The sequence below is a fragment of the Nilaparvata lugens genome, chromosome 9 (assembly GCF_014356525.2).
Source record: "Nilaparvata lugens isolate BPH chromosome 9, ASM1435652v1, whole genome shotgun sequence".
Lineage (NCBI taxonomy): Eukaryota > Metazoa > Arthropoda > Insecta > Hemiptera > Delphacidae > Nilaparvata > Nilaparvata lugens.
The window spans coordinates 28,572,149-28,597,563 of NC_052512.1; the positions used below are offsets into that span (position 1 = coordinate 28,572,149).

The 25,415-nt window shown below is 36.3% G+C and overlaps 1 protein-coding gene across 1 annotated transcript; it reads left to right on the plus strand.

The window, feature by feature from the left end:
* The first annotated feature begins 10,680 nt into the window (after nucleotides 1-10,680).
* On the plus strand, nucleotides 10,681-21,787 carry LOC120353100. Its single transcript, XM_039435742.1, has 3 exons — nucleotides 10,681-10,843; nucleotides 14,220-14,412; nucleotides 20,720-21,787. Exons 1-3 carry the CDS (start codon nucleotides 10,691-10,693, stop codon nucleotides 20,863-20,865), a joined length of 492 nt encoding a protein of 163 aa, XP_039291676.1. The 5' UTR covers nucleotides 10,681-10,690; the 3' UTR covers nucleotides 20,866-21,787.
* The last annotated feature ends 3,628 nt before the right edge of the window (nucleotides 21,788-25,415 follow it).

Genomic DNA, 25,415 nt, shown 5'->3' on the forward strand with positions numbered 1-25,415 from the left:
TGGCCCTTTAGAGGTGCACTAAGAATCTTTGGCGATATTTTAACTCTAAAGGTGGTTTTTGAGGGTTTTAAGTTCGTCTTTTAGCATGTATATTCTTCTTATTCCAATATCTGAAAATTATAATCGAAATGTACATACCATATGTTAATATAGAACTATAATCTAGAGAGAGTACCTCTTCGAAACAGTTAATGGTAACTGAATTAACAATTTTGTCAGGTTGGCATTAAGTTGAGTTGACTTTGTTAGGTTGGCACCAAGTTGAAGATTGAAATGAATTTATCAGGACCTCCTAAATACCAATTTATCCAGTACCTCCTGAATACCTATTTAGGAGGTCCTGATTTATCGCGGAAAAATTGATTGGGTACTGCTACCCATCAGAGCTAGTCCTTGGAATATTATATTACTAGCAGTCAGGCTCGCTTCGCTTGCCATATCCGTTTAGCCAGACGTTTAGTCTGGCCTCCCGACTGGATGGTCCTAACATATGATAAAAATATGACAACATTTTCAATTTGGTAGGTGTGTTCAGTTGGCCCTTTAGAGGCGCAATAAGAACGGATTTGGAAAAGAATTCCAAAGATACGCCCGAAATCTGCGTTTTTTAGCGTCCTTCCAGCTTCTTGGAGAGCAAATAAACTGTTCAATAAAATTTCAAATTTACTACAGAAGCTCAGCTGGGGTGCAATAATGTTGTGTTAGAAGGAATTTGGAAAAACGCCAAAGATACGCCCAAAATTAGCATTTTCTCAGCTTTTCTGCGTTTCCTCACCTTTTTCAATAATTGATGGGAAATATTTGAAAAAACTCAGTACACAGGTTTAGCTGAGGTGGAAGAATTTTGTTCGCCAATATACGCCGATATAGTAACAGGTGTTTTTTGAGATCAAATTGACATAATACGTTCAAATTCGGTACAGAGGTTCCGCTGAGGTCTACATGCAGGCGCGCGAAGCGAGCCCGCTGATCTCATTTTTGGAAAATCCAGTCGGGGGTCCAGAATTCGGTACAGAGGTTCCGCTGAGGCCTACATGCAGGCGAGCGAAGCGAGCCCGCTGAACTAATTTTTGACGATCCAGTCGGGGATCCAGGGGGCGGAGCCCCCTGGCTAGGCGGATATGGCGAGCGAAGCGAGCCTGACGGCTAGTATTTTATCAAGCAAGAAATTATTTTTTTCATAATAAATTTCCATAATAAATCAAGGAGAGATATTTGGTGAATAAATTATTGTTTGTACATTGTTAAAAGACGATCTGGCAATAGAGCAAAGCGAGAAAGAGATAGCGCTATCCGCTTTGTTGAATGATAGATTGGTACTTTTTTATTTAAATTGGATAAATCTCTCTCAATATAATTGTTAAGATCATCATGAGAGTGAGAAAAGTGGCAACTGGAATTTTAAGTGGTCTAATAAACGAGTTATGGGTTGTTGAAAGTGCTAACTCCGTTTTCTTAACATTCAGTATATCATTGGCTTTGTTCTAATATGCGTTTTTTCGCGATTAATGCCAAAATAAACAAGCTATGGATTTTACAAGAAATATTACTTTTTTATCTATGAACGATATGGGGAATAAAATAATCCAGTTTGGAAAGATACATTTTTTGAATTTTTAAGAGAAGTTCTGGTAATATAGTTGAAACCGTTTATGATCTGGGAAGAAAATGGAGTTAGCACTTGAACGACCCATAACTCGCTTATTAGACCACTTAACAAATTTTCAGTTTCTACTTTTTCTCACTCTTATAATGATCTTTACAATTATATTGAAAAAGATTATCCAATTTAAATAAAAAAAGTGTACCAAACAGACTTAAACATGGACCTTACTATAGATGGTGTGAGACTGGAAAAGATGGAGTCTGTGATCAAGTGAGGAGTGAGATCTTGCGAGGAAGAGGTTGGGAAAGAGAGAGAGGTTAGGAGAAAGAGAAAGAGCTCGAGACAGATCGTCTGAGAAATGAATGAGCGTTCTGCTCTTCACCTTTTCTGCTCTCTAAATAATTGAATCTTCAGTACTCGTCTGAAAATTCGTCTTGCGATTTCGTCTTCCGAGTGTAATTATATTACACTTTACACAACTTTCTCCGACGTCATAATTCTGCTGACTTATCAGGACACATTTTTGCGCAGTGTCTTCTCTCAAATATATCCTTCTCTTTATTACTCTTTCTCAAATATCAATTTTGCTTCTCACTCTCTCTCACTTCTCCCTGAAAGTATCCGCTTGCATCCGCATCAAGTTTTACTATAGAGAAAAGATGTCACATGAAGAAGAGAAAATCAAGTGGAATGGTGAGAAGAAGAAGAAGATGGAGAAGAGAAAGAAGAAGAAGAAAAAGGAGGAGAAGAAGAAGAAGAAGAAGAAGAAGAAGAAGAAAAAGAAGAAGAAGAAGAAGAAGAAGAAGAAGAAGAAGAAGAAGAAGAGGAGAGAGAAGGAAAAGAAGAAGATGAAGAAGAAGAAGAAGAAGAAGCTGAAGAAGAAGAAGAAGACGAAGAAGAAGAAGATGAAGAAGAATTAGAAAGTACGTTTATGTTGCAAAATTCGATGTCAACTCAAGCCGATAGTCCTAGTAGTTCATTTTCGAGAAGCTATGTGACGCTCGTATAGTGAGGTCCACGTTATAATGACAGTTTTTGATCAACTTTGGTTTTGCTATCCTTGTCTATCATTCAACAAAGCGGATAGCACTATCTCTTTCTCGCTTTGCTCTGTTTCCAGATCGTCTTTTAGCAATATAGAGTTGATAATAAATTAAGACAATCATTCATCTTAATTATGAAAATATTGATGAAATGTAATTGATTATTTCAAAGGAGAATGAACAATTTATATTACATTAATACACCTATATCAGCTGGAATCAAGAAGGCATTGAAGAGACAGTGAAACGTTGTTCCGTATCTTAAGGTGCTATTCTACTATTCTACAGAGCACTTCCAACACATCAATTGATAATTCAAATGATTAGACTCAATAATTTTCATGCCAAGCTGTGGCCTAATTTCTTTATTTATTACCGATAGAGGGCAGATAATTAGATGCTCCTAGCAAATAGTAGGTCCGTGATACAAAAATTTGAGCTGAGTCTCATCTCTGAGATAACTTGAGAGGAAAAATTGATCATCCAAGTGGCAGCTTCTTGAAACAGAAATTTCCATCGTTTGTTGAAAACTAAAAGAGAGGAAGAGAGAAAATTAACAGCTGTGGTTATAACAATTGGCAATATAATTTGAAAACATTGCAAGATTCAATAAAAATATTCGCTGATGTCAAGATGAGTGCATAAGAGCAACTGGGTGACACCATAAGGCATCGCTAACTATTGATTGCTCTTCAAAATACGCAGTTGAAGGAATTTTAACAGAGTTGAATGTGTTGTTCAAACTGAGGTGATAGCAGCGCAACTAATCATCACACTTACAACGATTTTTGGGTAACTTAGTATTATAGAATAGTTATTTGTGCAACTAGTGCGCAAAGTGACAGTTTGCTGCACCGAAAGAAACGTTCACGCCCGAGCCGTAGCGAGGGCGGAATGGTTTCTTGAGTGCAGCAGAGGATCTTTGCGCACGTATTTCACATTAAGTTTTTCCTACAGTTACCATTGAATATGAAAAGTGGGTAATTATGGGTAAAATTGCCTGAAATGCATCAAAAATGTTTTTCTGTGTAATTTTATTATTGATAAAAACCTTAATCCTAAAATCCTAAAGTTCTCGTTGTCCTTGGTTATAATATATAGGTACTTAATAATTAGCGCGTTGTGCTTGGTTGCACCTCTGCTCACTATAGCAGCCACAGCAGTCACTGTTACCAACTTCATTTTGATTTTGCTGCACTGTTGCTCCATATAACCTACTAAGTATTTTGCGTTGCCATGTTGCAAATCTGGAGTGCAGAAAAATGTTTCCCGCACTAGAGCGGAAAAGTGATTCTTTGCGTTCTGTAATCAGTGCAGCAATGGCCACTTTTCAACGTAACTGTAGGAAAATGTATTTGAATGAAACTTGAAACGGTCCTATATATAATAACATTTCCATCGAGGGAGAGCACCTTCCGTTGTTCGTATGGATTCTATTAGATTGAACGGAACTTGACTAACACATATGTTCATCAAATGTTTACATCTTGTTAATAACTTTGGTGTGAACTCAGCTTTACTCTCCGTTTCACTTATTCAAAAGTGTGAAAGCAGCCAATCCACTGATTCTTTCTTCCATGGAAGTCCATTTATATATAAGTGTCCATTCATAATAATTAGTCTAACATTCAATGTGTCTGATTTCTCATGTCCCAAACTTTACTACCTTAAATATTAAAGTGGGAATTTTTAAGTTGACATTTGAATGTTTATTTGAATGATTCTGAATAGAGTTTATTCAATCACTTTGATTATTGACTACCATTATATGATTTCTTTCTTCAATCTCAGCTTGGAACCAAAAGCTTAGGGATGAAAATTTGAATGAAAATTAACATGTAACTTTATTTAATTTCTATCTTAATTGAGAAATTTAGTATTTACTTGTGATTCATAATTATGAATATCGATAGGTTTGTCTTGTGCCATGTAATGACATCAATATCGGGGACCGAGCTTCGCTCTGGGGTACGAAAGCACAAACATTTATTACAAAAGAAGAAATTATAATATCATTCATAGTTCATACAGAAATGTTCTATCTAATCACATTGAATTGAGATTAATTCCCAGAGGAATGCAAAAATTTCCTTCACAAAGGCCCGGTTGCACAAAAGCCGGTTGAATTTTAATCCTGATTAATTTCACGTGAACCAAATCAGAGAAGACCATTTCAAAAAGATGGATCTACTGGAATTTATCAGGATTGAAAATAATCCGGCTTTTCTGCAACCGTCACTAAGTACCTGATTGAATGATCACAAAAGTTCAACAGCTGAGTCATAATTTTGACACAGTCCCACACACATGAACTCGCTCACTCACTTCCATCATCAACAGACAACGAAATAATTATTATCAGCTGTTTTTTCAAGGATGAATGATAATTATCCTTTCAATGTTCTTCAGCGAGTTTTCCCAGGGTTGAGAACTAGTGCAATCGAATTTTTATATTATAAACCTACTATGCTCTGAATTTCGTGAGAATCGTCAGAGCCGTTCTCAAGATCCGGTGAAATACAAACATATAAACATCCAAACATCTGAACATATAAACATATAAACAAAAATTGGTTGTTTAATAGTATAGGATGGAAGGAAATAGGACCAGAAGATGGAATATTATGTTTTTTCGATATAGTTTTTAGCTGATTTTCAAACATGAAAATATCAGGTCCAGTAGCTCAAAAGCCTGTTCAATTTCAATGATGATCAAATTCCATGAAAACTAATCAGAGCAGGGGTTTTTTAATAGAAACCTCTGATTGGTTCTCGTGATATTTAGTCCGGATTAGGAATTAAAAGACAGTACAACTGGCTCTCTCAAGGCCATGGCTGCGTAGAAACATAGAGCGACAGAGGAACCAATACAACAGAAGCTGAAGAAATCAGTCGCATTTCCATCACCTCACAATAAACATCAATTCAACTACCATATGTTTGGAGAGATCGATTTTAAATTATTTGCTATAATCCGGTCACTTTCTGTACCTATTCTTACAGATGTTCCATGAATACTGCAATGTTTTCGAATAAGATCGCTAATTTTGGTAACTCTACTACAGCTATGGTAACTAAACAGAGTATGGAAATTTTTTTTTGATCAGCTGCTAATTGAGGGACCAATAATCCTTTCTGAAAGAGCATTAGCGATTTTTCCCAGAGTTGAGACCTGTTCCAAAATATTTTTTTTATCGCAAACGTACTCTATTCCTGATTAATAATAAAAAAATGTTAGAGGCTTTTTCGAGATCCTTCAGACATACATACATATCCGCAAACACACATATTTAAACAGAAATTGTTCGTTTAGTATAATTCACTTCAATGATTATGATTTCATTCAATGAGAGCTTATTACACATAATAATAGCAACAGGTATAAAAAGCAAAAATGTCAAACATAATTGAAATCGAAACTAATAACAGCCGGCATAAAAAGCAAAAATGGCAATAATAATTTTGAGATCGAAACAGTAGATATCATCTTATCTCCATCTGATCTAATGTGAACAAATTATGGTAAGATTGACATCAATGTGTCAGCATTATTTGAATGGGGAACATTGATACTATTAATGAGGTATACTGACAGTTTCAAGTGAATATCAACGAACTGTTATGCATATTCTCCAATATTTTTATCGAAAGCTACCTTCTATTTTCTTTGGTAACACAACTAATGTTTGGGAATAATTGATCCATGGGAAAAGCGCCTTACTTCTATGGAAGATATTTTTACATTAGGAAAAGCAACAACAGCTTTTTGGCCTTATTAATAAATAACCCCTTTCTTTCGTCAAGTTAAATTCTGGCCGAATATCCTCATTCTTTGCACACAGATTCCACAACGGACACTTCTGAAGTTTCAAAAATACCCTCCATTCATCATACTGAATGATTGAAATTCCATGGAAACTGTTTAAGCTGTTCACGCGAACTGTCAGATATACAAACAAAATTAGTCTTGATAGAATAGGATCAATTGATAGAACTCCCGTCATGAAAGTTTGTTTTATGAAACATAGAAATTATCTATACTCCCAGGAAAAGAAATAAAAATATTTATTCTTATATTTATATTCTAATATTTATAAATCTGATTACCCTTTTCAAAATTATTCAACATAACATGTTTCGGCTATAAATTATGCCATTATCAAGTGATTGGCAAATAAATAATAATATGATATTCTCAGGAATAGCTCTGATTGAAGTAGCAGTGCCCAATCAATTTTTCCGCGATAAATGCATTTCAATCTTCAACTTGGTGCCAAACTAATGAAATAATCTCAACTTAATGCCAACCTGACAGAATTATTAATTGGTCGCCAGTTTATCAACTGTTTCGAATAGGTACTCTTTCCAGATTATAGTTCTATAATAACATAATTATGATATGGACATTTCAATTATAATTAAGAGATTGGGAGAAGGGGAATATACTTGCTAAAAGACGAACTTTAAACCCTTAAAAGCCACCCTTAGAGTTGAAATATCGCCAAAAGAATTCTTAGTGAGCACCAAGGACGTATAAGGAAGCTACATTCTAAGTTTTGTTGCAATCCATCCGGTAGTTCTCTAGAAATCGTGATCAGTGAGTCAGTGTGTCAGTGAGTCAGTGAGTCAGTGAGATAAGAATATTTTATAAGTATAGATGAAGTAAAGTGTTGGCTTATACACGTACAGGATAGGGAAATTATGTTTGACGCATCATCACGTCTGAACTACTGGACTAATTAACTTGAAATTTTGCATATAGATTCTTAATTAACCAAGGATGGTTATGGGTCTATTTTCAATTCTTCAAAATGACATTACGTCATGTTTTCAGTTTGTCAACTTTTAGAATTAATCAACATAATGACTTCAGACATTAACATAGTAAGTTACTCCAGTCACTATATGCATTGTTGCTTGCAATAAATATTGTAGTTCTGATTTTTCAATATTTGAATTTAAATGAATATAATTCATCAGCTTGAATCATGAAATAATCGCGACAGAAATTCGGAATTTAGTCAAGGTGGTAAAGAATCTTCTCTTCTCTTGACTCCAATAAACAATAGAGGCCTACTCTCGATTTCAATACCATCAGAACGTTACAGCGGATTGATGAAATGGCGATCACCAGTTTTCCATTTTCTTCGTGATTTTACTTATCAAAGTATAAAAGCATTATATGATTCATCATAGGAATCCATGCATGGTTTTGAATTATTTATGTAGAATTCCATGCTTCACAAGCTGAGTTGTCTTAAATTCATCTCCAACCATCGTTTCTCATATCATGGAAATGACGTGACTGTGAAAATGAGGAAACTATCTTAATTTTGACGTGACAACGTCTTATAAATTGGTTTGCCGGGAGACACTTCAAGAAACTGCATTACGTTCCCACGTTATGCGCTCACAATGAGAGCGAGTGAGAGCGTTCGTTTTGGTTCACGGTCGTCTGGAAAGAGCACGAATAGGAGCAGTGGCGAGCAACGCTCGCAGCAGCGAACCCAGCAACCCGAAGCATTCACCTGGAGAGAGAGTGAAACGGAGCAGTCAACCTGCGCAGGCGCCGCAAGCAATCTCCTGCGACTGCGCCACTAATTCAAAATGTCAAGTCAATGGTTGTCTCTCTCGCTCTTAGGTGGGCGCGGGCTAACCATGCCCGAGTGGAAGGGACGCGTGCCTCTCACTCACTCTCATTGTGAGTTATTATTTCATCCTTCTTCCTACTATACGAATGAATATTCACATTAAAATTATTTTACCACTCAAAGTCGTTGTCCCGTAAAACTTTCGCCCATATACCGCCTTTACAAGCAACCATGCAATGGTTGTTTTCTTCTTTTTTTTTCTTTGAACATCCGAATCGTACTTCACCAGCGCGCATAATATTTTAATATCGGGGCACCGAGCTTCGCTTTGGAGTATAAAAGCATAATATTTATTCATTCATTTATTGATACACAGAACACAATTCTTTTAAATGATTGGGGAAGGACCAACAGGCACAGCCCAAAACCGTTTCTACCCCAAATTTTGATGTATACACTATAAATTAATACGGTAGTCCAAAATGTAGGTCATAATCCACACACTTTTGAATCTATGTCAAATTTCCACTCCAAACATTTTAAAACAGAAAATTTCGAATTTGGATTTTTACATACAAAATTGGATAACAAAATAACACTCACTAATCATTTTAAACCGTAGAATAATGATTACGGTAACTATAAACATTTTGATATAGGTACTTTTTTCAATAATGGATCTTGAACAAAATCTTCTTTTTGGTCATGTCAACAAGTCAGATTAATGTTGATCAAATCGATTAATCTAAAATAATTGCCAGATAATACTCCTCGTGAGATCAGCTGATTGATTGCATTAGTTCAACAGCTGAACATAACTCTGTCTCACTCCCACACAGGCACTCCCATCTTCCGTTATCGACAGACAACGAAATTATCAGCTGTTTTTCCAAGGATGAATTATTATTTTCCTTTTAATGTCCTTCAGCAAGTTTTCCCAGAGATGAGACCATGTGCAATCGAATTTTTATATCAAGAACCTCCTATATTGAAAATCAAAATCGTAAGAGCCTTTTCCGAGATCCATTGAACATACACAAATACATAAATAAATGCATACATACAGAAATTGGTCGTTTAATATAATAGGATTGAGAATTGTTCGCAGCAAGTGGAAGAGGTGGTTCTGTTTTGCAATTTAAGTTTAAATACAACTTTTCATATTCATGGATTACAGAGATACTCAGCTTTGAATAGAGGAAAAATGTAGGTACGAAAGGAGTATTCTGGTGCATCCTGCACCAGACTACCCCAAGTTCAAGGTTACAAAATGTCACCTCAAGGTCAAGGTGAACCCAAGGTGAGAATTGAAGATAAGAAATGAAAATATATCGGATTATATTCTGGAGATAATTTGAAGTCGTTAGGATGCAGTTGGGGTGAGCTTGAAAATATAATATAGAAGCTTTTAGACAGGACAGATTATTAAGGTGAGAAATCACCTTATAAAATGTAGCAAGTCCAATAAACCAAAATCTTTCATTTGTCATTTCAGTTTTCTCAAATTAACTTTCCAGGAAGTGACTTGCAGTAGCCTTGCAAGATGGACTATCTCTTAGAGTGTCAGTAAAATTGTGAGGCAATAACTTGTCCGCAGTTATAAATCTGGAACTTGGATGTGAATGCTCTACTGGCTGAGAGAAATATTTGAGGATATAGAATTGATGAGACTGTTCCTTTACCTCAAATAAAGTTATAGAGTCAAGAAGGACCATTGGGTGACCTATAACAAAATATTCTAGTAGCTCTATTCTCATTATACCTTGAATGGTACTTGGTACTTGATGTGATTGGTGATACAATGGAGCCCTGATAATCTTCGACTGGAGGTCATACTAGAGCACTGAAAATAACCGACTGGTTATTGAATGAACTAGAGTGAATTCCACTTCAGAAAGGATAGCACAACCAGAGGCTATCTTCCAGGTAGAGAAATTAGTCACCCACCAAAACATGACACTTCTTCTTCAGAACAAGAACGACAAAAGCAGCCGCCTCCATTCCAAGACTGATTTCCAGTGCTAGGATGAATGTGTCCAGGTTTGACGTTAGTGTCTTGAATGGTTGCCACATCCCTTTCTCCCAAGTAGATAGCTGTGATTCAAGTCACCCTCACATATTTGATTCAACAGCCTATCTTTATTAATTATTCTATAGTGGATGCTTATCGATAATAATGATTTGAGAAATATATTTCTCAATGATTGATGATGAATATTTAGGCAGTAAATTATACATCAACATATTTCTCAAACGATTTGGCAATGATACAGAGTTGAAAAAGGATATAAAATTATCTGTTTTTTGACTAATGACAAACAAGGATAGTAAACCAATGTTTATTGGGTGCTAACTTTAAAACGTGAATTCCACTATAGTTTATTTCATCAGTTATTGTTTGTGTTATGATTTTTGTATGGTATTCTGTTCAAAGGTGCTATGGAGTTGACATGGATAATTTCAACAGTGACATAATATTTGGCATTTTCCCCGAGTGGTCGTATTCAGTGGATAGCCAACATTTTACTCTCATTGAGAAATCCACATTTCAAGAGAAATTCATTATAACTAAGTATCAGTTAATGGGATGTGAAATAGAGCAGGTATGTACCTTCTCTGGGAGTATAAATAAAAATAGATATCCAAGTACCTTCTTCAAAATTGTTTATGTGACTGAGCAATTTCAAAGAGGGTACTTGGATTTCCATTTCGATTTACATACAACAATAGCCCTAAAGAAAAAAGACAATTTCTCTGAAGGGTATAGGAGAAGCTCACAATGTTATCAACCCTGTTTTATAGGCCTTATTATGTTTATCTAATGTAGCGTTTGATCCATGTTCACACTAGTGACCCCCTGGGTTGGAGAGCTTGCTCAAGACCTGTTGTATTGTAATCTCTAAAATCTGCTACTTTTGATTATACAGAGTTGATGAGAATCATGGAAACATTTGATATTTCTCCAATAAGAATAATTTGACATTACCTAAGTTTCATCGAGGATAGCATCCTCAAATGAAATGGAAAATTACTCTTCAAAAATCAATCGATCGCTTCAACATCTCAAACCCTCATATGTACCCAAATTTATTTTTTGGAATGAGGAAGTGGTCATGTGATAAATGATTTATACAGAGATCCGAGAGAAAAGAATCTGGTGTGGCGCACTAAAACAATTTTCCTTGCCATTATGAAAATTGATCACCTAATGCTAGTGTTCACGCGCGTCTCAAGTCTACTATTCAAAGATCTGAGCCAGCTTGTGACAGGACAATAACACTGCGAACACGTGAAGTCTGCTATCTCTTCATAGTGAATGATTTAATAGGATCAACACCTGCTAACAGTTTGCAAATTGAATAATCTTATTTTCTCAAACTTCGAGCTTATTTTCAATTTTAGGTGAAAATTTAACCGAACATTAATTGTAGAGATTTTCATGCTCAATCTTTTCCACTTGGAATTTTTTGATTCAATTGTATTTGGAGCCTGATAATATTGGGAACCTAAAATCGAACTTCGCATAGATAGGACGAAGCTCCTGTAATTTTTACAGATATGAGACTTGCGGCAGTTGATAGAGCTTATCAATGACTATTTTAAGTATGAATTTAATCAAAATCATTGAAGCCGTATTTGAGAAAATCGCAAAAAAACCCTGTTTTTGACACCATTTTCATCAATGTCTGAATTTCGAGTATTCATCAATATTCCTCATTCTGTAATTATTCTTATCAATTTCACTTTTCTCAATACCAGCCAATAATTATTTGTTATTTCTTTCTAAATTCATATCTTGATTTTCATCCATTCCTTCATCTTTCTCATCTCTCCTTATTCCTTGTACATTCTCATCCCGTTCTCCAAGTTTCTTTTTTATTCCATTATTTGATTCCATTCCATCTTCCTTTCCTCTATTCCATCTCAGTTCCCTCTCCACCCCATCATCACCCTTTTCCACCCTCTCTTCACCATTTTTCCCAATCTACAGAAATGATTGTAGGCTACAGATTCTAAACTAACATAACCAGTAATACTCGTACTTTCAAGTTTTTGTTCATCAATTTTCAATAATTCTCCATTGCAAGGATTTGGCCAGTTATCATTACAAGGAATTAGATCAAATGCTTGTGAATTTTTAGATTGATTTCAGTATTCAAATCTAGGTTTTGAAAAATGTTCCAACCATGGTTAGAAATCAACTTCGTGTGAAGACTAACTTCTTGATTGTGATTATAGTTACCACAAACTCTGTTTCGAGATCAGAATTCTCTCAATTCAAATTGCTGCTTAAGTTGCAAAATAAATATTTCATCACGTTCTCGTCTCTTTTCATGTTCCTTCTCTCCATGTTCTCGTCTCCCTTCACATTCCTTTTCCTCACATTCTCGTCTCTCTCCACGTTCCTTTTCCTCATGTTCTCGTTCTTTTTCTTCATGTTTCCGTTTTTGTTCCTTCATCTCATCATTTTCTCTATCTGTCTGTACTCTCTCCAACAAATTCTTGGTGAACTCATTGTCATAGCCTTCTGATTCGGTAATCAATTTACTTATTTGTACTATTCTCAGATTAATAGGCAGATCAATATTCAACTCTCCTGCTGTTTTCAGCAAGTCACACTTCTTTGACCTTGCTGAATATGACATTTTCCACACAAAACTTCAGATCTATCTGGTGATCTATCCCATTCAATTTAATCCAATCCTGGATGAGCCCCTAAAATTGTAGGATATTATTCTTCAAATCAATAAAACTTTCATTAATTCCACACATTCACATCAGTACCTATGATAAGCGCTCCACCAGTGATGAGCAGCCAATAGAAAGCGAGGGGCGTGGCCTAAAGCCCCACTCTACTATCCCCTCCACCCTCCCCCTACACACATGAATCTGCCATTTTGTCTACCACCATGACTCCTCCTCCTCCTCCTCCTCCTCACCAGCCAATAGGGAACGAGGGGTTTGACAAGAATGAGAGGGGAATGACAAAAAACAGGAAGAGGAGGGTGAGGAGTCATGGTAGGGGACAGAATGACAGATGCATGTGTGTGGGGGGTTGAGGGGGTAGTAGAGCGGGGCTTTAGGCCACGCCCCTCGCTTCCTATTGGCAGCTCATTGCCGGTGTACCCAGAACCGGCTTATCATAGCTACTCACATTTTACATTATCATGATCTATTCATTGAGCTTTTCTCCTGAAAACTAACTTGTTCATTTATTTTATCAACGATGTTGCCTTTTGAATTAATCAAACTTTCATATGATGATATTATATCATACGTCAAAATAGAATCACCATAGCTAAAATCTCATATCCTACATGAATAAATAAATGTAAAAACTGTAGTAATTGCATGCAGTCAATTCTTTGGCTGATTAAATCACAAAAAGTTTTCTTTTGCACTTTCAATGTTATTTTTATATCCTGAAAAAGGTCGAAGGAGTAAGTCAATTTTTTTTGACCTGTGAAAAGGCTCGAAGAATACATATTTAGATTTGGAGCTGATTGATCAATTCTTTCTAAATTTATTGTAGAACATACAAACAGACGAACAATGACTTTTGCCTTTAGTTGGTCAATAGTGAGAGTGAGAACTCACTAGCGCTTGTTCAATAAGTTTATTCAACTTTTTCAGTCACTTATGCTCCTTTCACACAAGGACACCAATGAAACACCAGTGATACTCATGGATGGCCTCGTGACCTCCACATTCGGTTGCGGGTCCTGCACCCAGGCTCAGAACCAAAATATAACTTAGAGCTTTCCCTGATTTGTTTTCAATGACTAGGCTATTTTAGATCCCAGTACTTTCTTCCAGATCGATCCTCCAAATAATACTGCCTTCATATTGAGTCATTTTGAGCCCAGACGTTCACCTAATGGAGAAGAGTTTGCAGTGTTGTTTGTATATCCACAAGTAACTGTACATTTCTGTTCCACTGAGATCTGTTACTGATGATAGATTTTTTATTTTCCATAGTCTCAGAAAGATACCTTCTTCAGAGTTGTGATAGAATACCTTTTCACCGAAAATGTTAACGAAGTTCATGTGACTGATACCATAGATAAAATCTATAAGTTCAAACTGCCAGGATCTTCCACAGGAACAAGCTTTGGAGTTGTGGAAACCTTCGACTTCAATCTACAAACTCCAACCGACGCCTTCAGATTTGGTGAGCATGAAACAAACTATTGTGAATTCCTTTTTAGTCCAGTTACTATATTTATGACAAGAGATAAAACTACTAGATTTTGGGTGCATTGGTGCATGCAATTTATATTGTGGTTCTGATTTTTTAATATATTATTTGGGTACATAAGAGAAGTTCAGAACCAATTTCTTCACCCGAAATTTCCTTGTGCTAGATAAAGGGTGGCCCAAAGACCTCGTATTTTCTGCTCATTTTCGAGTCATCAGCTATTTCTGCCAAATCTCGTAATCGGACGAAAACATTCGCTCCCACCTTTTTTTCAGAACATAGAATTCTGAATGAAATGAGATCATTCGGAATTCTTTATCTCCAATGATTACTGAGTTATGATTTTTCAAAAATGAGTGAAATTTGAAGGAAAATTCAATTTTGATGAATTTTAGTCTTTGATCTACAATATCTTCTGATTGTTAACATTCAGATTTGTAATTCAAAATCCCTCTGGGCGTTTTTTTGTGTTCTACAATCAGGAAGAGCGCTCTATCCCGAATAGATTTCCAGGTACACCTGACAACAATACTCCTTGTATTGTGAAAAACACCCAATTTTCAGCTTCAACCATCATCACCAACTACATTGTCTTCACATTGATATTTCGCACAATGACATGAGTTCATGAGATCATATTCCATGAGAATCACCCACTGGATGCACTTCATTTTAGTATTTCCTAGTGGAGAGGCAAGCTTAAGGACACCTCAAGGATCAAAATTTCGAACACCTATAACTTTTGACACAATGCTATGATTTCATTGTACTACACTTCATTCTTCTCGGCTCGTCAGGGCGGTCCAAAATCATACATAATGAGTCAAATTCGGTTAAGAAATGGAAAATTTATTGTTGAGTATACTTAGGCTCATATTCCAATGCAGAAAAATGGCCATTCATCCATATAACTCACCAACTATACTGTGTTGCCATGTTGCAAAAATGAAGTACGCAAAGTAATCACTTTGCAAACTAGTGCGGAAAAGTGATTCTTTGCGTTCTGTAAACAGTGCAGGAATGGTCACTTTTCAAAATAACTGTAGAAATATAAATTTTTGCTCCACCAATTCTTTCTCTTTTTAATAACAAACGTTGTGCTTTTGTGATATGGTAGATAGAACATAATATTGCATACTCGAGGTGACTTTCATGTCTTGGGATTGATTGATAGTTCATTTACACCCAAGAATTACCTTGTTTTGGGTGGAGCTCGTTTGAAGGACTCCCCAGTAAAGGCCGTATGAACTGGTGGTGGGGATAGGCTTGTCTTTTCTCATAATAGCCTACAGCTTTTTCTATCACTGTTCGGGAAGTTTTGGTATTGGTTAAGACAGTTTTGATCCATCTCATTAGTTCAGATGGTTTGATACTTTTATATCTTAATTGTAGAATCATGTTGACTATCAGTGAAGCCAGGCTGATGAGGGGCATCTCGAAGGTATGGTAGGTGATTTTCATATGATCCGTTCATTTGAACATGCGCTTCGCGCTCGGCCAGTTGGGTGGGTTAGCAGCCTCATTTGAATTCATTTGAATTCCGATCACAAAAATTGATTTCTCATAGCCAAACAAGTAGCCTTTCACATTTGTTTTATATAATCATATTTTTCTTCTTTTAGTATCTTAAAAGCTAGTTTTATTGTGTGATTTGATTCTGAATATATTTTTATTTGAAGTAATGTTATCATAATTTGAAGATATTCGCTCTTCATTTCAGTTGTCAATTACACCCACCCAAAATCTAGTAGTTTTATGTCTTGTCACCCTTACATTTTTGGTGGAGGCCTTTTTCTTAGCTTACATAGCCTATTAGGTGGAGGCGCCTTTCGCCTTACATATTTGGCTTACAAAGGTTACTTCATAAATAGGTAAGAAGATCGGAGCTCGGATAAGAAACTGTCTAGAGTTGTCAATGAACGGTTGTAACATGGCTGACTGAATTCCAGACCTCAACCAGATATCTCATCAACTCATGAAAAGTACGTGTTTGCTATACTCTCTATGCATTACTCGCGCGGTGTAAAAAAGATCCCACAGAGAATTTTTTGGTGTACTACTCTTGCCATTGGCACAACTGTCTCAGTAGATAGGTTCCTGTTTCAGTGTGTATTTGATAAACATGCACTCAGAACTCTACTTCCTGTAACAGCATTTCAGTGATAAATCATCATTCAAGCTGTCGTCATATTCACGTATTCCAATTTATACAAGTTCTATTTTTCAGGCTCTAAATTTTGTAAAATTACGTGAAAATGTTTCAATTATCAGTGAATTGAGTGTAATATTTTTGTTTTCTATCCAACTTCTCAACCGTCAAAATTCTTAGTGTCTGTTGTTCTTGAGTGAAAAAGGACTAAATTTAAGAGAAGTGGAATTAGAACCTGATTTCGGATTTTGAAAATAATATTATCTGAATTTGGGAGGAAAATAGTACAAGGAGTATCTTTAGTTTTTCTCTCCCATTCAGTCTTGTGAAAATTAGAATAATGGATTAATGAATAAATACTATCTTGCATCCAAAAATACAGAGTCTATAACAAAAGTTTCAAGACTGGCCACAGAATAAATTGATCATTTTATAGTCCAGGCGCAAATGTCATGAATAAGGCACTCTGTGGTCATTTTTCGGTAACAGTCGTGGAAGAAGTCCCAATTTCCTCGTTAGGTCTAGCATAATAAGGATCGTGATGATGATAAGTCGGAATCACAGGCTAATACCAGTAAATATTGAGAGTCATTTACTGAGATCGAGGGACTCATGTAAAGCATTTTTCAAAGACCTTAAAATACTCACACTTCCTTCCATTTACATTTACCAGCTTGTAGTTTTTGTTAAAGTAAATATCAGTAAGTTCCAATTTTGTACAGATAATCATGAATATAATACTCGAAATAGAAATATCATTGCATTTCCAATCCATAGAAATGTAGCTTTTGAAAAAACTCCATTTTATTCAGGAATGAAACTCTATAATAGGTTGCCAACAAACATTCGAAACATTGAATCAGTCATTCTATTCAAGCAGGCAGTCAAAAAAATGTTATTAGAGAAAAGCCCATACGCAATCACAGAATTCTATTAACAAGAAAATTGATTTATATATATATATATATATATATATATAATATTACATTTGAGTGTTTCGCGGATGGATATATTATATGTAAAAGACTCAAGTAAGTCAACACAAACGGATGTACCCGGTTAATTCTTTTACATATATATTATATATATATATATATATTATATATATATATATATATTATATATATATATATATATATATATATATATCATTACCTTCCTTAATGATACTTGACACTTCCTGAATAAATATTTTATTTTTTGATTGTATGTATTATAGTATTAGTATTAGTACTGACAAGTTACCTGTCAAATGGGATTATTCCCAAAATTGATGTAATGTAATGATTATTAATAAATAAATTTCAATAACCGTTCAAGATATTCAATCGTCTCTTGAACGAAAATATTTCCGAAATCTCCATCTACAATTCTTGTTCAATAAAAGTTAACTCTAAAACGGATAATTATGAGTTATAACCTTCAGAAGCCCTAGAAAACCTTCTCTCTTTTTTTCTAAATTTCATTCTATTATAACTTTCTGGTGCAAGAGATAGAGAGAAATTCTCAATTTTTCTGATTTTAAGAGTTTGGAATTATTTTACCATACCAGTAGTATAAGTTGTTGGTATGAGATAAATCTTTCGGATATTTTAGTATGATAATTTTGGAGCCTAAATCTTATGTAGCCTTTTGAATCTGATTCCAAATCTATGGAATTAGGATCATTTATCAGATTTGTAACAATATATCTTTATGCACTGTAACGTCAACAAATGTGTTCTCCAGCGCCCTCCAAAGAAAACCCTGCATGTTTTGTCATCATTGAGAGGCTTTGAACAAGAAACAGCTGTTTTGACAGTAGCTGCCAGCTTCTAGCATAGAATGAACAAGCAACATTTAAATAGTGCATTTTATTTCCACACTAGCAGGAAACCCGTGCTTTGCAAGGGTCTATTTTAAAACTTGACAATCTGAAGCTTGACGTAATGAAATCTTGAAGAATTGAAATAGGCCTATAACCATCCTCGGTTGATAAAAATGTCAAGTTAATCAGCCCATTATGCGTCAATAGTTATTTGTGCAACTAGTGCGCAAAGTGACAGTTTGACAAAGAAACGTTTATGCCTGAGCCGTAGGCGAGGGCGGAATGGCTTCTTGAGTGCAGCAGAGGAACTTTGCGCACGTATTTCACATTAAATTTCTCCTACAGTTACCATTGAATATGAAAAGTGGGAAATTATGGATAAAATGATGGCTGGATGGATAAAATGATCTCATTGCTTGGAGTTGAAATAATTATTACTGTCAATAGAAAAAAAGTATTATTTATTATTAAATGATAAGAAATTATTGATCAATTATGATTTAGATAAACATTATTCTTGTTTTGGATTTCTAGATTGGGATTTTATCATAAATGTAGGGTAGCCATTGAAATGATTCTCACTAAATCTAACCACAGTCATTGTTACCAACTTAATTTTTGTTTTCGTGCACTAATCCTCCATATAACCCACCAACTATTTTGTGTTGCCATGTTGCAAATCTGGAGTGCAGAAAAATTTTTTCCCGCACTGGAGCGGAAACGTGATTCTTTGCGTTCTGTAATCAGTGCAGGAATGGCCACTTTTCAAGGTAACTGTAGGAAAACATAATTTTCCTTTCCCGTTCATGTATCAGCCAGCTCTAGATTCATTATAGTACTAGCCATCAGGCTCCGCCCCCTGGACCCCCGACTGGATCGTCCAAAAATGAGATCAGCGGGCTCGCTTCGCTTGCCTGCATGTAGACCTCAGCGGAACCTCTGTACCGAATTCTGGACCCCTGACTGGATTGTCCAAGAATGAGATCAGCGGGCTTGCTTCGCTCGCCTGCATGTAGACCTCAGTGGAACCTCTGTACCGAATTTGAACGTATTATGTCAATTTGATCTCGAAAAACACCTGTTACTATATCGGCGTATCTTTGGCGAACAAAATTCTTCCACCTCAGCTAAACCTGTGAACTGAATTTTTTAAATATATTTCCATCAATTATTGAAAAAGGTGAGGAAACACAGAAAAGCTGAGAAAACGCTAATTTTGGCATATCTTTGGCGTTATTTCAAATTCCTCCTTACACAACATTATTGTAGTAAATTTGAACATTTTCTGTTTATTTATTCTCGATAAAGCTGGGAAAACGCTGAAAAACGCAGATTTTGGGCATATCTTTAGAAATTTTTCCAAATCCGTTCTCATTGCGCCTCTGAAGGGCCAACTGAACACATCAACCAAATTGAAATGTTATGTCATATTTTTATCATATGTTGGGACGATCCAGTTGGGGGTCCAGACCAAACGTCTGGTTAAACGGATATGGCGAGCGAAGCGAGCCTGACGGCCAGTAATATAATATTCCCAGGAATAGCTCTGATCGAAGTAGCAGTACCCAATCAATTTTTCCGCGATAAATCAGGACCTCCTGAATAGATATTTAGGAGGTACTGGATGAATTGGTATTTAGGAGGTCCTGGATGAATGCATTTCAATCTTCGACTTGGTGCCAACCTAACAAAGTCAACTCAACTTGCCAACCTGACAAAATTTTTAATTTTGTTTCGAAGAGGTACTCTCTCTAGATTATAGTTCTATTCCAACATATGGTTAGGACATTCCAATTATAATTTTAAGATATTTGAATAAGAAGAATATACATGCTAAAAGACAAACTTTTAACCCTTAAAACACACCCTTAGAGTTGAAATATTGCCAAAAGATTTCTTACGTGCACCTATAAAGGGCCAACTGAACATACCTACCAAATTTGAACGTTTTTGGTCCGGTAGATTTTTAGTTCTGCGAGTGAGTGAGTGAGTGAGTCAGTCAGTCAGTCAGTCAGTGAGTGAGTGCCATTTCGCTTCTATATATAGATAGTCTACAAGCGATTTGGGAATGATGCAGAGTTGGTGAAGGAAAGTGCTATCTGCTCTGTCTGATGACAGACGAGGATAGCAAACCATAATGTCAATCATATGCTTACTTTCAAACCTGAATCTCATCATAGAGTATTTCGTGAATTTTTTGGTGGGAACAGTCACTTGAAAAATAAATAGCATTATACAAAGAATTTGAATTATCATAAATTAAGCTGGTGATATTTGATTAATTAAAATATTGACATTCAATTTCACTCATATTTGTTTTTCAGCTGGCACTGCGACTATTGACACATCATTCACTTTATGGTCTGATACAGAGTTGAACATGACGAAAGTACCTGTTGAGAAAGGACAGTCAAAGCAAGGTAAAACACCAAGTTTCTGTTGCTTTGGTCGAAGTGAAACTGCTCCATAATCAACGCTCGATAGGAATGGCTCATACAAAGTGTCCAATGATGTGGTGTGAATTTTGTAGATTTGGAGACTTTTAAGTGAGATTCAGGTGAAAAAGTCAGTGAAAATGATAGGAGGCTCCAGTTGTCATATGTTTCTTTTTGACTTCCTTCCATAATATAAGCTGTGTTCGAGTTATCGTGTAATATTATGGCACAGTTGCACAAAAGCCGGTTGAATTTTAATCGTGATTAATTCCACGAGCACCAATAAGAGAAGGCTGTTTCGAGGAGAAGGCAAGTCTGATTGGTTCTTGTGAAATTAATCACGATTAGAATATTCAACCGGCTTCTGTGCAACCAGCATTGGGTCTTCTTAAATATTAATAATAATAATAATAATAATAATAATATAATAATAATAATAATAATAATAATACAGAATAATAGTAGGTTTTCAACGTGTAGAATCACAGCTCAAGGCCTTTGTAAGTTGCACAAGTCAAAAATGAAAAGATGAAAAAGTTCAGGTACATTGATATAAATGTCTTCGAGTTGCTCATGTAATAGGGTGGGAGGCCAGGGACTTTGTTAGCACCCTATTTTGTAACAAATAAAAAGTATATAATAATTGCTTTTAAAATCTCTACTCAACTATTAACCTGTTTAAACTATTTGAATCCACGGTTGGGAGCTTTGGATGGATTCGTTCATGCAAATGCCAAGATCCTCACTATTGTTTAACAACACTTGTTTCAGAAACAAGTAACTTATCACGAGCCAGGAACGTGAGATGAAAGATTTTGTAGAAATGCTACTGATTTATTAGTTGAATTATACAATTATCGGTCATCTTTGAAATTCTGTTACATCGAATTATAATATTCACTGTAATCAATCCGGTTATTTATTCAATTACTTGTTTCAATATTACAACATTAAAAATTTAATTTCAAATAATATTCTCAAATTACTACTTTATCGCAATTATTCATAATTGATATTCAGTCAAGAATTTGCTAACTCACTATACAATAAATTTAGGGCCTCGGTCAATTTATCTGGTCAATCTATTCGAGCTTAATAAAATAATTTTGGCACTCACCATTGAATTGAAAATTTAACAAATAAATCGGCACTCCCAATCACTCACGCTTACATTTCAACTTCGGTACTATATTTCAGACTACATGCTTTTAATTTATACAAAATAAAATAATAAGGAGATTTTTCATCTAATTAGGCCGAAGCCTAAATTAGAGACCGAGACTTAATCTGCGACTACATGAGTTCTTCTCGCGGTGACGACTCGATTAGAACTGCCGCTCTCCTACTCAAATTTTCCGTTTTGCAAGAAAACACGTGGAGCGCCCGGCCCAATAATTCCAGGTTAAAACGTCGTGGGGTCACATGGTTCAAATACATTTCTAAATACGTTTGCATTAATTTCATTTCGAAATTCAAGCCAGTACTATGGAAATGCTAGAAGACTACAATAATTTGGATGTATAAGAAGCAAGTTAGCAAATCTTTTATGGCAACACAAAATTTAGGTGCTTACTTTGTGCATGAATAAATTATTCAATTATCAAGAACAAGGTTCACGTGAGTTCATATTGGAAAAATTTAGTCCAATTTTGATCAGTTCAACAACCTGAAAGGAAGGCACAAAAAAACTACAATACAAACCTCTCAATATTCCCCATATTACACTCAAAATAACAAATAACATTGTGTCGTGAGATTGTGACGTGCAAATTATCAGGACAGCAATTGCGCCAGCATTAAAAAACATATTCTGTAAGAAACTTTAGCTTCGCTTTAAAAACCTTCACTGACTCAAAAAAGTCTATTCTTCCAGAAAGCTGATTTGCACTTCCAATGCTTCTTTCTACTGGCGATGCGTAGCTTTGTATGACGGGTTTGAACACATGAAACAGTCCAAAATGTCGAGTCAGTACGATCAAGTCAATCCCACGTTCACCAACGCAAATTTGACCATGAAGGCAAGCATGTATAAATATGGCATCGTTCTTCTTCCTCCGCCGTTCCAAGTATTCCAAGTCCATGGCCAAGCACAGCTCCCTGTAGGATAAGTCTCCTGAGCCTGGAATGAAGCGTTGCATCGAGTACTTAACGAAGTCCCTCTGTAATCCCTCCAGCACAACAGATGTGCAGAGTCTATCCCGGTTCCAGATCACCGAGGCGTATTCCAGATGGCTCCTCACAAGTGCTGTGTAGAGACATATCTGTGTATTGGCATTTTGGAAATCCTTTGAAATTCACCTCATGATGCCAAGCTTCTTCCTCGCCTTGGCCACAACATTCTCCACATGCTAAGTGAACAGTAACTTGAAATCAAATTGAGCTCCTAGATCCTAAACACTATTTACTCTTCTTACCTCTTCCCCTTCAGTCTTGTATGTAGCTAAAATCGGGACAATTTTCCTGATGACAATGTCATTGTCAATGTCTTTTTAGTATTCAAGGATTCAAGGACAGTGAATTTCCCTTGACCATTTGATCACCTGATCAATATCCTGCTGAAGACGTTGTTGATCTCTACTAGTGTTTGGCATTCAGTGTGGTTACGACTGTAGACAGGATACTTGCGAAACATGTTAATGAGATAACTGACATTAACCAGGTGACACATTGGATCTATTAATTGTGGGGCATTGACTGTGCTACAGGAGCTGAGAATTAATCTGGCGTCAAGGGTTAAGAAAGATAGCTTTTCTAAACAACAGTACGAGTCCAAATGGGAAATACGACTTGAGAAGAAGATAAGTGACTTGAGAAAACGTATAGGGATAGTCACAAGTTATTTGCAAAATCCTGGTAGAGCTTTAAACGAACAGAAGACTCGAGTAGATGGAATCATTGTGCAGTATGTTGGATCTATTCAGTAAAGCAAGTTGCATGAAACACTGAGGTTGCATATGGTCCCATGGAAGCAGAAGCTGGCAGCGTTGGCAAACTGATGTCAGAGGTATACACAAGCTGAGGATAGAAGGCATCAAGCAGCCTCATTCGCAAGTAATGAGGGTTGATTCTACAAAAGACTGAATGAAGATGTTCTTGAAAAGGTGAAGCATCAAAGTGCAGAAGCATTGGAGAACGTCTGGAAGTCCATTTGAGAAAGGCCAGTTGTGCATGAGGAAGATGCATACTGGATGAGGCAAGTGGAGAATGAAGAGAGGGAGATACCAGTCATGCCAGAATGTATCATCAGGCCAGAAGATGTTGCTTTGGCAGCAAAGAAAGCACACAACTGGATGGCACCTGGACCTGATGGAATTCAAAACTATTGTCTCAAAAATTTCTCAAGCTCTCATCCTGTTGTCGCAAAGTTCTTTGATAACCTTCCAAACTCCGAGTCAGAGATACCAGCAGGATTTGCATCAGGCTTGACCTATATGATACCTAAGGAAGAGGGTGAACTCAATCCTAAAGTTTACAAGCCGATCACCTGCTTGAATAGTGTATACAAGCTTTTGACCTCCATTATCATCACAGAAATTGACAAGCATATCACAGAGAACTGTATAATTGCCCCAGAACAACTTGGGTTCAAGAAGGAGCAAAATGATGTAAGGAGTTGCAAGTTGATGACTCCTTCATTCCGGTATCTCCCTCGCTTCATTCTCCACTTGCCTCATGCATCTTCCTCATGCACAGCTGGCCTTTCCAAATAGACTTCCAGACGTTTCCCAATGCCTCTGCACTTGGATGCTTCACCTTTTCAAGAACACCTTCATTCAGTCTTTTGTAGTATTACCCTCATTATTTGCGAATGAGGCTGCTTGATGCCTTCTATCCTCAGCTTGTGTATACCTTTGACATCAGTTTGCCAACGCTGCCAGCTTCTGCTTCCATAGGTCCATATGTAACCTCAGTGTTTCATGCAACTTGCTTTTCTGAATAAATCCAAAATACTGCACAATGATTCCATCTATTTGAGCCTTCTGTTTATTTGAAGCTCTACCAGTGTTTTGCAAATAGCTTGTGACTCCCTCAATACGTTTTCTCAAGTCACTTATCTTCTTCTCAAGTCGTATTCCCCATTTGGACTCGCACTGTTGTTTAGAAAAGCAACTTTTCTTAACCCTTGGTGCCAGATCAATTCTCAGCTCCTGTAGCACAAGCTTTTGACCTCCATTATCATCACAGAAATTGACAAGCATATCACAGAGAACTGTATAATTGCCCCAGAACAACTTGGGTTCAAGAAGGGAGCAAAATGATGTAAGGAGTTGCAAGTTGATGACTCCTTCATTCCGGTATCTCCCTCGCTTCATTCTCCACTTGCCTCATGCATCTTCCTCATGCACAGCTGGCCTTTCCCAAATAGACTTCCAGACGTTTCCCAATGCCTCTGCACTTGGATGCTTCACCTTTTCAAGAACACCTTCATTCAGTCTTTTGTAGTATTTACCCTCATTATTTGCGAATGAGGCTGCTTGATGCCTTCTATCCTCAGCTTGTGTATACCTTTGACATCAGTTTGCCAACGCTGCCAGCTTCTGCTTCCATAGGTCCATATGTAACCTCAGTGTTTCATGCAACTTGC

Excerpts from the sequence above, each read along its gene's own strand:
- LOC120353100 (XM_039435742.1), top strand. The coding sequence starts at position 10,691 with ATGGATAATTTCAACAGTGACATAATATTTGGCATTTTCCCCGAGTGG. Across the intron at positions 10,844-14,219 it reads TGGGATGTGAAATAGAGCAG|TCTCAGAAAGATACCTTCTT; the intron begins GTATGTACCTTC and ends TATTTTCCATAG. Across the intron at positions 14,413-20,719 it reads AACCGACGCCTTCAGATTTG|CTGGCACTGCGACTATTGAC; the intron begins GTGAGCATGAAA and ends TTTGTTTTTCAG.